At 48.5% G+C, this 13,874-nt stretch overlaps 1 protein-coding gene across 1 annotated transcript in view; it reads left to right on the top strand.

Annotated features, from left to right (window-relative positions):
- Positions 1 to 13,874, top strand: part of NXN (nucleoredoxin) — a 155,004-nt gene that overhangs the window by 126,592 nt on the left and 14,538 nt on the right. Inside the window, exons 4-5 of the mRNA XM_035027631.1 lie at positions 198 to 298; positions 1,462 to 1,568. Of these exons, the coding sequence (XP_034883522.1) occupies positions 198 to 298; positions 1,462 to 1,568 (208 nt within the window). The remainder of the gene's footprint in view (positions 1 to 197; positions 299 to 1,461; positions 1,569 to 13,874) is intronic.

Below are 13,874 nucleotides of genomic sequence, written 5' to 3'. Positions count from 1 at the left end.
GGCATGCCACGTGGGTGGGGGGCACCCCGTGTTGGACATTCAAAAGAGGCGTGTTTGTTTCTGCCTCTGTATTAAGCCGGGTTTCACTCTCCCAGTCCTACTTGGGTCTCGCTTACTGGGTCTCTTTTGGCAAGTGGCTGGGAAATGGGAAGGCCAGGTCCAGCGTCAGGCTGCAGGATCCCCCTCTCCTCTTGCAGTGCCCACCCTGCCGAAGCCTCACCCGGGTCCTGGTGGAATCCTACCGGAAGATCAAGGAGGCAGGCCAGAAATTTGAGATCATCTTTGTTAGTGCGGACAGGTAACATGAGCTGGGGAAAGTGGCCGCGAGCTGGGGAAAGTGGCCGCGCCGTTCCGTTCCCTTTTCCAGAGGTTAACACGCATTTCTCTTACCTTACACATCTCACCCCCTAAGGGTAGAGCGTGGAGATGGGGGTTGGGCAAGGCTTATCTGGGATGATTGGCAAACGGACAGATACATTTCAGATTTCCTCCTGCGACTGTCTGAAGGGGAGCCGAGAAAAACCTGTTCTTGCTGTAAATAATTGCGGCATGTCCCCTTCCAGCCTGGGTCATTAGAGATTAGGATGCGATTTTCTGATTTGTTCAGCGTTGTGGATCACGATGAAAGGGCTTGGAGGGGAAGGATGGAAAGAAAAGAGCCAGAGGCTGATGGAATGTGACACCTGTCTGGGACGGCTGTGCCATAATTTCCCTTCACTCTGGCCGCGTCCTTTGCCTGGGGGCTGTCCTAAAAACAAGAAGGGCAAAGTCTCCTCCTGGAGTACCTCAGGTCCTTTTTACTGCAGCTTCCTCTGCTGCGGTCCCTCTTGCTGGTTTTACTCATCAGCAACCCTCCTTCATCACAATTACATACAATTCAACGACTGTTGACCAACGTATGTACCCCTGTAATCAGCACCGTTAAGTATAGAACATTTCTATCATCACAAGGTGCCTTCTCAGTCATCACCCTCAAACCCCAGCCCCAGGGAGCCCCGATCTGCTTATCACTGTGGTTAGATCTGTCATTCCTAGAGTGTTTTAATACATGGAGCCATAGGCTTCTGCTTGGTTAAGAGTGTGCCCCTGTTCACAGCACTGTTACCCGCACAGACCAGCAGTATCATGGGGAACAGTGTCCGAGTACATCTAGGCTACTTGCAAAAGTATCACCTGTCTCTGTTGAAAAATGAGAAGTTGGGCCTGAGTTAAACTGGTAGGACCCAGAGGAGCAGGCTACTTGGAATGGCCTTGGCGATCTAGTTCACATCCGCCTGTCGTGGGGAGGCTGTTGCTTCTTGGTGGACACCAGAGGGGGTAGAATAGTTCCCTCCCATAGCCTGGGGGTCTGCGGAGCACGATGATTCGGGGTGCTGGCCATAGCTTGGTAGAAGGCGGGGAGGACCCAGCGGTGGTGCTTTCGGGGATAACAGAGCGTTGCTTCCACGTGTGTCTCTGTAGGTCCGAGGACTCATTCAAACAGTACTTCAGTGAGATGCCCTGGCTTGCCGTCCCCTATACCGATGAGGCCCGGCGGTCACGCCTCAACCGGCTGTACGGAATCCAAGGTAGGCCTTCCTGACTCCATGGGGCTCCCCGGAGACCTGCCCGTCTGGGCTCACCGCATCTTTGGCTTTTCTTTTAGAGGGAAAAGGACGTCTTTATTTCCATAAATGTTCATGTTCCTTACTATCTTAAAAATGACGTGTGGTGAATTCTGTGGTATGTAAATTATATCTCATTAAAGCCATTAAAAAAAAAAAAAGTACTCATCCAGGTGAAACAGCCACTTCTCACCACCTGACCTCGTGTGCTCTGATGCAGTTGGGCCATGGAGCGAGCACATGCTCCCAAATGACTTGGCCAAAACCCTATCCGGAGGGTTCACCTGTCACACAGAGCTAGGAATGGTCTTTGGTTCCATCGGTCAGATTGTGAGCCTCAGTTTACTCATCCGCAAATGGGCATGATAAATCCCTGCCACAAAGAGTCTCTGGGATCATTCATAGGATAAGGTCTATAAAGCATTTCCTGGTTCTTGAAGCATAATAGTGAGGGCTGAGTGGCTAGGACTTGTAGGTGAGAAGACTCATTTCCTGAGAGTGTTGAAAACTTGGACTTAAAGTACTAATCATGGTGTTTTCTGGAAATAATGATTATTAAGTGAGACAAACTGTGTGTTTTTTTATTTTACCATTTTTAAAAAAAATTTTATTTTATGTTATGTTAGTCACCATTCATTACACCATGAGTTTTTGATGTAGTGTTCCATGATTAATTGTTTGCGAATAATACCCAGTGCTCCATGCAGTACGTGCCCTCCTTAATACCCATCACCGGGCTAACCCATCCCCCCCCGCAAAACCCTCAGTTTGTTTCTCAGAGTCCATAGTCTCTCATGGTTCGTCTCCCCCTCTGATTTGCCCCCCTTCATTTTTCCCTTCCTACTATCTTTTTTTTTTTAAACATATATTATTTGTTTCAGAGGTACAGGTCTGTGATTCATGAGTCTTACACAATTCACAGCGCTCACCGTAGTACATAACCTCCCCAATGTCCATCACCCAAGCACCCCATCCCTCCCACCCCCCCACCACTCCAGCAACCCTCAGTTTGTTTCTTGAGATTAAGAATTCCTCATATCAGGGGCACCTGGGTGGCTCAGTCGTTAAGCGTCTGCCTTCGGCTCAGGTCATGGTCCCAGGGTCCTGGGATCGAGCCCCGCATCGGGCTCCCTGCTCCGTGGGAGGCCTGCTTCTCCCTCTCCCACTCCCCCTGCTTGTGTTTCCTCTCTCGCTGTGTCTCTGTCAAATAAATAAATAAAATCTTAAGAAAAAAAAAAGCAAATATTTAAAAAAAATAAATAAAAGAATTCCTCATATCAGTGAGATCATATGATATTTGTCTTTCTCTGATTGACTTATTTCGCCTAGCATGATACCCTCTAGTTCTGTTCACATCATTGCAAATGGCAAGATTTCTTTTTTTTTTTTCATGGCTGCATAATATTCCATTGTATATATATACCACCTCTTCTTTATCCGTTCATCTGTTGATGGACATCTTGGCTCTTTCCATAGTTTGGCTATTGTGGACATTGCTGCTATAAACATCGGGGTGCACGTACCCTTTTGGATCCCTACTTTTGTATCTTTGGGGTAAATACCCAGTAGTGCAATCGCTGGGTCATACGGTAGCTCTATTTTCAACTTTTTGAGGAACCTCCATACTGTTTTCCAGAGTGACTGCGCCAGCTTGCATTCCCTGCAGCAGGGTAGGAGGGTTCCCCTATCTCCGCATCCTCGCCAACATCTGTCAAAAAACTGTGTTTTTATTCTCTATTATGTGAATACCTTCTTCCCAGCTTTCACCCAGCCAGGTTTTCTCTTGGTAAAGCACTTAACTGACCTATTAAGAATTAAATGCATTCTTATATGTCAATTATGTCTCAATTTTTAAAAAAGGATTAAACTCATTTCCTTTGTAGCAGTAGTACCAGATCCTGGTTAGCCCTAGGCAGACACAGCTAATATTTGAGTTCTCAGTGCTTCTTATATTATAGGGAGTAGGAAGAAAAAAAAAAAAGACAAATCAAAATTTTGCCCAAATTCCACAGCTTAGGGGGGACTCATCAGGTTCTTTAAGCTTTTTCTTCATCATTTAAAGCACATGGCTTTGTTTGGAGCTAAGGTTTCAAAAAAATGAACAGTTAATTTTAAATCAGTGCTTCTCCATTTCAAATGCACGTAAGAGTCCTCTAGGGATCTTGTGAAAATGCAGATTCAGATTCCCGGGGTCTGGCTAGGAGTGGGGCTGAGATCCTCCCTCTCTAGCAAGCCCCCAAGTGACGCTGGTGGCCCAGGGACCACTCTTTGGGTATTAATAAGCTAGGTCTGTTAACCCTTCAAGAATTTTGGAGGCTCACGCCTCCTATTAAGGAAACCGATGAAATCAGTTCCCTTCCCCAACAAAAGCTGAGTGATAGATAAGAATTGTTTACTGGTCCAGAAGGAAGGGTACCGGGTTGAATAACTTAAAGAAGATGTCACAGGCTTATTTCCTTCTAGCACTCTGTTTTTACAGAGCCTTAAAACATGCGTGCCTTGACGTAGGAGCAGCATCTGTTGAGATGAGTATCAGGAGTGACCTTTGGCCAGTGGTACTGAACAGAGGGTTAAATTGCCCCTTTGTGAGGATAAGTTAAACTTAAGGTTTCTGAATTCATTTATTCCTTCATTCAACAAGTATTTACTGAGAGCTGACTAGAGGATGTCTGTTCTTCCAGGCAGGGGAGATATAGTCTTGAGTAAAAACAGACTCAATCCCTACCCTCAGGGAGCTTACAGTCCTAGAAGGGAGGCTCACACCCCATCAGTCCATTGTACAAAGAAGTGTAAGTTGCAATTGTGAGTGCTCTGAAGGAAGGTGTCCCCAGTGCTAGGAGGGCCTGTAACAGGGAATCCGGATTGGTTGGGAAGATAAGAATGTTAGGCTCAAACTGAGATCTGGAAACCATAGGAGTTGCTTTAGTAAAATGGAGAGGAAAGAATGTTATCGGCAGAAGAAACAAAGGCCCTGCCAGTGTAGGGCTGCTGGGAATGAGGGCTGGGATGTGACAGAAGAGACCTGGCTTTGGCCCTAGCAAGGGTCCTCTGCTATCAAAGAGTATGACAGGGAAAGGACAGGGCTCGAGGGTTTTAAATGTTTTCCTTGGTCCTCTTTGTTCATTTAAAAAACACACCTTCTTCCTCCTAGGATTCTAATCTTCACCCCAGAAGTAACTCTGTGTGTCATTTAAAGGAGATGTGACAGTCTTGTTTTTTTCCTCAGATTTTATTTATTTATCTGTCAGAGAGAGAGCGAGTGAGCACAAGCAGGGGGAGTGGCAGGCAGTGGGAGAAGCAGGCTCCCGCTGAGCAGGGAGCCCAGTGTGGGATTCGATCCCAGGACCCTGGGATCATGACCTGAGCCGAAGGTAAAAACTTAACTGACTGAGCCACCAAGGTGTCTCGTGACAATCTATTGTAACTGCATAGTGGAAAAGGGGTGTAGCCAGCCAGTGTGAATGTCCCTCAGCCTCAGTCCCTGGGTTGTGACTAGAAGTTCTTGGAGGGGCTCGAGGTGAGACCCACTGGTAGGCTGGCTAGTTCCAGATCTTGCCTTAGCATTACCTAGATTTTGCTGCCCGTCAGTGTCCATGTTTACACACAGCTGTGCCCTGCTTCTTCTGAGGACCATAGATTTCTCATCTTGGTCCTTGCAGCAATACAGAGACATTCCTGAGTTTTCTCTATTCCCTATTCACCATACACACCAGTAGTTGTCTTTGATATGTGTCTTCCTCTGACGCTCCTAACAAAGGCCCTTCAATCATGTTCTGGCTTCTGCACCCCTCTAACAGCTTCTGTACATGTCTGTGCGCATGCGCATATTCACACACAAATATGCACAAAATGTGACTCTGAGACATGCTTGGGCCTTGGAGCATACCCTCACAGATGACTGGGGAGGCATCTTAGAGGTACGATCCAAGAAGAATGTCAACTGTCCTACCTCTACCAAGCCTGGGACATTGTTGCCTGTTTCTTATTCCACCCTCATTGATACCACCTCTCTAGTCTAGGCTACCAACAACTCAGTCCTGTCCTTACCTCCCGCTGAGTGATCTTGAACTAGTTACTTATCCTCTCTTTTCTCCGTAAAATGGAGAGGCTTCAGTGTTGGGCCTTAATAAATATCTGATTAACTTGGGGGGAAAAGGGAGGAAATTTCATTTTACAATAAAAAAGATAACTTTTGGATGTCAAAAAGCTTAAACAAAGGCAACCAACAATATTAATAATATGTACGGCAAATAATATCTTTCATAGAAAAAGAGATCTCCTTAGGGAGAAAAAAAAAAAGAGGGGCGCCTGGGTGGCTCAGTTGTTAAGCATCTGCCTTCAGCTCAGGTCATGATCCCAGGGTCCTGGGATCAAGCCCCACATCTGGGCTCTCTGCTCGGCGGGAAGCCTGCTTTTCCCTTTCCCCCCCCCCCCCCCCGCTTGTGTTCCCTCTCTCGCTGTGTGTCTCTCTCTCTGACAAAATAAATAAAATCTTTAAAAAAGAGAGAGAGAATTGGATACCTGGGTGGCTCAGTTGGTTAAGTATCTACCTTTGGCTCAGGTTGTGATCCCAGAGTCCTGGGATCGAGCCCTGCATCAGGCTCCCTGCTCAGCAGGGAGTCTGCTTCTCCCTCTCCCTTTGCCACTCCCCCTGCTTGTGCTCTCTCTCTCGGTCAAATGAATAAATAAAATCTTTAAAAAAAGAGAGAGATAATTTAGGGGCGCCTGGGTGGCTCAGTCGTTAAGCGTCTGCCTTCAGTTCAGGTCATGATCCCAGGGTCCTGGGTAGAGCCCCACATCGGGCTCCCTGCTCGGCGGGAAACCTGCTTCTCCCTCTCCCACTCCCCCTGCTTGTGTTCCCTCTCTCGCTGTGTCTCTCTCTGTTGAATAAAAAATAAAATCTTTAGGGCGCCTGGGTGGCTCAGTTGGTTAAGCGAATGCCTTCGGCTCAGGTCATGATCCTGGAGTCCCAGGATCGAGTCCCGCATAGGGCTCCCTGCTCGGCAGGGAGTCTGCTTCTCCCTCTGACCCTCCTCCCTCTCATGCTCTCTGTCTCTCATTCTCTCTGTCTCAAATAAATAAAAAAATAAAAATCTTAAAAAAAAAAAATCTTTAAAAAAAAAAGAGAGATAATTTAGTAAAAAGTATGTATAGGATATGAGGTAGGCAATTCATCCAGTGCATTGATATGATGTGAAAAATATTCAGCATAATTTACTTCCATGATTTACAGATAAAAACACTGAATTTGTATCTATTTTATTTGCAAAGAATGCCCACCACCCCCACCATCCCCCTTAAAAGATAATCCGCAGTGTAGGGAAGAGAGCAGACTACTAGTAAAAATGTAAATCAGGACAACCTTTCAGTAGAGCAATTGGCAATATACATCAAAGGCCTTTAAAAATCTACAGAACCCACTTATAGGAATTTATGCTCAGGAAATTATCCTATAGTGCCCAGGAGAAGCTGAACTTCTCTTAAGCAAGTGGTAGAGTTTTATTTTTAGTTTTTTTCTTTCATCTTTTGTATATGTTGACTTTCGTTATGGACCACATTTTTTTTTCCCCTTTAGCCCCTAGAAAACCCAGAGCTGAATTTGTAACCACCTTTAGGAACTTTGCAAGACTCACCTTTTCTGTTGCATGCCCTTGGACTTAGCTTCATTTACTCTTCTCTGTTTTCCCTTCAGGAGGATATTTTCATCTGTTTTTATTGGATTATATCACACACTTTTTAAGCAGCCTCCAATCCTTTTTGGAAGAAAGGTAGAGTAGATTTAAATGCATAGGAATCTATTTCTTGAGCTCCCGCTAACCACCAAGCCCATGCACTGAGCTCTGTGGGAAATAAGAAACCAGAAGAGTAGCCCAGTGCAGCCCTTGAGTGGACAGGAGGAGATTTACATTGGCAGATATCTCGAGAACAGAGTATGACGATGTCTTGAGGATCTAGAAAGCGTTGGTCCAGTAGGTGCCGTTTTGTATGAGGGCTTAGAAGACTACCACTTGTCCCAGAGGGCGGAGCAAGTGCTGGGCCTCACGTGGCCACCCTGCCCCACCACAGGGCCACTCCAGGCAGAGGCACATTCTTTCTGAGCCCGTGCCATCAATGAGCAGAATCTTTCCTCCCCGAGGTAGAGCCCTTTCCTGGATGGCACGATACCAGCGTGATGCAGGTATGGCACAGAAGAGCAGTCTCAGAAGGAGGGATCACAAGCTCTGTAAGATTCAGCACAAGTTGTGGATACACTACTAGGGCTGGAGGGTGTCCTGTAAACTGTTGGGCAGGGCACAGAAAAATTAATGGATCATTTTCTGCCTGCCTTCAGCCCGCAGAGAAGGGAACTCTCAGATTCCCCAGCTGCCAGCCTATAAAACATTCTGGACGGAGTCACCGCGGTGGTTAGGTGTGGCCCAGGTAGCCGGAAAGTGGCTGACCACCCCTGAGGAGGAGGAGAATGGGGAGTGCTCGGAGACACGCTGATTTGGCACCATCCCTTAAGGCCCTGGCGGTGTGGGGATGAGAAGGACGCATGTGGTCGCGACTGCAACGGGCCCTCAGTTGAGGATCAGCAAGCCGCCCTGGAGGGGCCCTGTGTGCAGGCAAGCAGCAACCAGCCAGGCGCAGTGAAAGAATGTGCGGTTTGGGCGAACCCAGCTCCCGCCAGCGAGCATTCTCTGCCTCAGGCCAGCCCCGCTGCGGCTGGTTTGCTGGCTCCGTGGCACACAGGCCCTGCCATCTGCGCTAGTCTCTCATCGGGGCGGGCCTGTCTGCTCTCCTAGCCCCCAGCTCCTGCTGCCTGGCTCTCAGGTTTATAGTCTCCCTGGCACAGTGTTTGTGCTGACCGCTTCCTTGATCGCTGACCTCTTGAGCTAAACCTTAGGACTCATTCCTGCAGGCAGCCTTGCAGGCATTGCATGCTGACCTTGACCTGCCTGCCTCTGGCCCCATCAAGCCAGAGATGCACTAAGCACAGTGAAGTGAGAGTGTAGAGAGCAGCACGGGATCCTTCTCAAGGCAGCACCCAATGAAGGGCCATGCAGTGGAATAATCTGAGTTCTGATGAGACTCTGGCTTGGAGCTATTGAACCAGGAAGGCTTCCTAGAAGAGGTGGCTCTGGAGCAGAGCCTTACCGAGGGGATGGGATTTAGATAGGGAGGGTCTAGGGCAAAGGTCAGAATAGGACGCCTGTGGTGTAGTGTAGGGCAGAATGGGCAGTAAGGTCAATGATGCCACCTCTTAGGGGCGCCTGGGTGGCTCAGTCGTTAAGCTTCTGCCTTCGGCTCAGGTCATGATCCCGGGGTCCTCAGATCGAGCCCCGCATCAGGCTCCCTGCTCTGCGGGAAGCCTGCTTCTCCCTCTCCCACTCCCCCTGCTTGTGTTCCCTCCCTCGCTGTGTCTCTCTCTGTCAAATAAATAAATCTTAAAAAAAAAAAAAAAAATGATGCCACCTCTTAGCGAGTCTCTAGCACCATGCCCCATGTCTCCTCGAACTTGACCCTTTGCACTTTGCAGCCTTTTGAAATTTTTGATTAAAGTTGTGACCAGTGCCATAGTGACACTTAATCTAGACTGGAAGAGAAATCCCAGAGGCAGATTGTCCACTGAAACTTCTGATGGACACAGTGAGCACCCACTGTGACCAGGCCTCACGCCGGGGTTTGTGACGGGCCTACCTGTGGGGAGAGGGACACGTGGCTCACATGGCTTCTGCAGCCCGGGGCCCATCTCCCCGCCTCTGCCTCCCTCCAGCCTCACAGGGTCACTTACGATCTTCTGCTCATGGCATCCTGCGGGTTCCATGTGCATTAGGGTCCTGGTTTCTGTTGGAAGTACATGTTGTTGGTAAGCTCCCATGCAGCAGTCTATGTTGATCTTACCAGCCAGCTGCAAGTACAAGTTCTTACAAGCACAGACACTCCTCAGAGACGCAGGTTCGCGTCTACACCCCTGTAGTAAAGTGATACCTCAATAAAGCCAGTCAGATTAATTTGGGGGTTTTTCGGTGCATATAAAAGTTATGTTTACACTATAGTGTGATTCTTTTTTTTATTGTTTATTATGTGCCAAATGTGGTTCCATTTTCATATGTCTTAATTAATCCTCACCATGTGATCAACACCATGTGATAAAATCGTTGCTCTATCCTGTAGTCTAGTAAGTGTGCAACAGCATTGTCTAAAAAACAACGTACATGCTTTAATTAAAAAATAGTTTATTGCCAGAAAATACTAACCTGTCATGCGAGCTTTCAGCAAGTTACTGATCACTGATAACAGATTACTGTGACAAATATAATGCTGATGAGAAAGCTTAAAATACCGCAAGAATTACTGAAATGTTGACAGAGAGGCGTGAAGTGGGCAAACACTGTTAGAAAAATGGCACCGTTAGACGTGCTTGAGCAGGATGGCCACTAACCTTCACTTTGTAAAAAACGCATTATCTCTGAAGCGCAGTAAAGCGAAGTGCAATAAAGGTGTGCGATAAAACATCCCGCGACCTCCGACTACCCAAACAGCAGGCAGAGAAGATGCACAGCCTGTTGCAGGGGCTGGAGCAGAGCAATGAGGGTGTGGGGCAGGGGCCGGCCGGGGCTCACCCAGGGACCACAGGCTGAGCTCCATGGCAGTCCCCCTCCTCCCTGCTGGTGTCTCCCATGGTACAGTCTCTCCTCAATTCCCCATTTCCCTCCTCTCTGCCAGGGAACATCTCTGCGACACCGTCGAGTTCATAACTCCGAATGTCTGGGTGTCTCCCCCATCCCTTTTCTTTTTTCTTTCTTTTTTTTTTTTTAAGATTTTATTTATTTATTTGACAGAGAGATAGAGAGCACAAGTAGGCAGAGTGGGAGGGAGAGGGAGAAGCAGTCTCTCCGATGAGCAGGGAGCCCGATGTGGGGCTCGATCCCAGGACCCCGGGATCATGACCCGAGCTGAAGGCAGACGCTTAACTGACTGAGCCACCCAGGCGCCCCTCCCCCATCCCCTTTCTTCTTTCTTGTTAGAAGAAATATCATCCAGCCTTTCTGAGATCCTGCCTTTGTTCTTCTAGAGTCTTGCTCTTGCCTCTTCCATTTTTTCTTCCCATTTTTGCCTCCTCGTCTCTCTGTCTGAGTTCCTTGTCCTCCGTGGAATGCTCAGGTCTCTCTTCGCCATAAAAGCTACTGTCTCAGTCTGCTCGGGCCGCCATAATGGACACCGTGGCTTTTAAATAGTTGAAACTGATTTCTCACAGAGAAATGAGGATGGGACGTCCAAAATCAGGGTGCTGACTGATTCAATTCCTAGTGAGGGCTCGCTTTCTGGCTCGGAGATGGCCACCTGCTTGCTGTGTCCTCACATGGTGGAGAGAGCGGTCTGGTGTCTCTTCCTCTTGTTATAAGGACACTAGCCCTATCTATTATGACCTCCCTAACCTTTTATCACCTCCTCACAGGTCCATCCCCAAATACACTGGGGGTTAGGGCTTCAAATATGAATTTGGGGGTACCACATTCCATCCCTAACAGCTACCATTCCTCTCTCTTTTTCCCAAACATCAGCTGGCACCTCCTGTTCATGTTTAACTTAGCAAAATGTGGTGATGTGCATATAAGATGCCAGATGCTTATCCATTCGTGAACTAAAAAAGCAAAGGCTCCTGACCTCATGGAGCTTACATTCTTGCAGAGACAGGCAGTAAATACAATTTTAAAAAATGAAGTGCATGGTGTATTGAGTTATGAGTGTTGTGGGTAAAAAATAGAGCAAGGTAAAGGCATTGGGAGGACAAGGTGTGGATCACAGTTTTAAATAGGGTGGCCAGGGCCGGCTCCATGGAGAAGATGATGAAAGATTGCACCTGGTGGTTCTCTGGGAGAGAAGAGTGTTCCAGGCAGAGCGAACAGCCAGCGTGAAGGCTCTGGGGCGGAAGTATGCCTGACATGTGTATGGAACGGTGTACCTGGAGCAGAATGAGCAAGGGGGAATTTGGGGGGGTTAAGACTAGAGAGGGTCCCCTAAGGGCCTTTGTTAATAAAACTTCAGCTTGCCCACCGAGTGAAATGGGCCAGCACTGGGGGGTTTGGGCAGAGGAATCTCGTAAGCTAATGGCAGTGTCCCACGGGTTGCTATGCTGAGAAGCGGGGAGAGGCATTGGGACGTGGCTGTAGTCATCCAGGGACAAGATGGCGGTGCTCGGGGAGGGAGAGTGGCAGTGGGGGTAGCAAGACATGGCTGGTTCTTGACAGAATTTGGGGTCGAGTCTTAGAGTTTGACAGATCCGATGGGCGATGTAGAGTAAAGGAAGAGTCAGAGACAGCTCCACGGCTTCCTGCCCAAGCAGCTGGAAGGAGGCAGTCCCCATTAGCGGAGCTGGGAGAGCTGCGTGCGCTGGATGGGGGGCATGTGGGCAGCAGCCATACGGAATTCAGTTGAACAGTAGCTTAATTGTGACCATGTTGCGTCTGAGATGCCCATTAGACACTCAAGTGGTGGTGTGGATTCAGTGGTCTGGAACTGGGAGGGAGATGGGCCTTGAGATATAAATCTGGCATTCTCCAGTCGCCCCGTAGACCAAGTCTAAAACTGGATGAGGTCTCACGGGAATGAATAGGGATATTGGCAATCAGTGACCTCCCTAGTCTCCTCTTGCTTCATTTGCTTTTGTTTTTGGACACTTGGGGCTACCCCTAAAATCCTTTTCCCTTACCCCTCTCCTTCCACATCACCCCGTCTGCTGGCTATTTCCTGCCCTGCTGTTTCTTGGATTTCTCCTTCCACATCTCCTTCACGGAGGCTTGTCCCAGGCTCTTCTCCCTGTTTTCTGAGGATTCCATTACAGCTAGAACACCTCCATTCCTCTGCACCGTGTAGTCCTCCTTCATCCCGGTGTGCTGGATGCACCAACATGGCAGAGCAGCTCCCAGTGAACCTTCCAGAAGATCGACTCCGATAGTGGGATTCATCCCCTGCCTAGAAGCCCTCATGGCTGTGGCCTGGCTTCCAAGGCTCTCTGCAGTCTGGTCTCAAACACCTTTGCAGCCCCATTTCTTACTGCTCCCCTGTCCACACCCTCCCCTCCCCAGCCCTGCCATCTCTCCTGGCCTGCGTGCCCAGGGCCTTCCCTCCTGGAGCAAACCGTCCTCTTGCAGACTCCCATGCTTGTGCAGTCTCTTGCCATGTATCCCGTTCCCATGTGTAGTTCCAAAGGCTGACTCTTTTCTCGTGGATTGGCTGCTCCTTTAAGACAAGGAGTGGGGACGTGTAGGTGCCAAGCCAGGAGTTCTTTTCCTTCCTTTCCTCGTTCCTTTCTTTCCTTTCTTGTTCATTCAGGCTTTGCTTCAGGCACCGTATCTTGGGCATCTACCGTGGCTTTGAGCCATGTGCCCCAGCTGGGATGGAAGCGGCCCAGGGAAGCAGGGGGCATAGTGGGGTGCCCGGGCCCGGCACCCGAGCGGCAGGAAGTCTCTTCCTGGCTCACTGAGGTTGCATGGGTCCAGCATCCGGGCTCCTCGCCCTCCACCTAGGACGGTCTTCGCCTTTGGAGCCCTTTGTAGTTCACGTCCCTGGTGTGGTAGCATTTCTGAATGCTTCTCTCGAGTCTTGGAAGCGGGTCGCTCCTTGCCGGGCTGTACCGTCCCTTGGTTGGATTTTGCTTTTGTTTGCATCTGAGGATATGTAAAGTCCAGCTCTGATACCTTTGACCTTGATGGAACTGTCTATTCTTCTACACTCATCATAGCATCATGGAACTCTGAAAATTATTTTTGATTGAATTCAGAGTATTTCTGAGTTTTGTGTGACTCTGTGGTTACAACTTCCAAAGTCATTCAGCAGATGTGTTTATATGTATGTCTGGATATTCTGGGCTCTTTTTTATTCACAGCACTTTTTTTTTTTTTTTTAAGATTTTATTTGTAAGTAATCTCCACCTAATGTGGGACTCAAACTTACAACCCTGAGATCAAGAGTTGCACACAGAGCACCTGGGTGGCTCAGTTAGTTAACTCTTGATTTTGGCTCAGGTAGTGAGATTGAGCCCTGCATTGGGCTCTGTGCTCGGCGCAGAGTCTGCTTGGGAGTCTCTCCCTCTCCCTCTGTCACTCCCCCTGCTCGTTCACTCTCTCGCTCCCTCTAATAAATAAAATTTTTAAAAATCTATATTAAAATAAAAAGAGTTGCACCCTCCACCAGCCGACCCAGCCAGGTGCCCCTACTCACAACACTTCTGACACCAAATGTGTGTGAGGGTTTCTCCCCCCGACACTCACCTCCTGGGTTCTC

Source organism: Mirounga leonina, unplaced genomic scaffold (genome assembly GCF_011800145.1).
Source record: "Mirounga leonina isolate KUSES-001 unplaced genomic scaffold, KU_Mleo_1.0 Mir_200, whole genome shotgun sequence".
Lineage (NCBI taxonomy): Eukaryota > Metazoa > Chordata > Mammalia > Carnivora > Phocidae > Mirounga > Mirounga leonina.
This window is presented reverse-complemented; position numbering and strand designations above follow the sequence as displayed.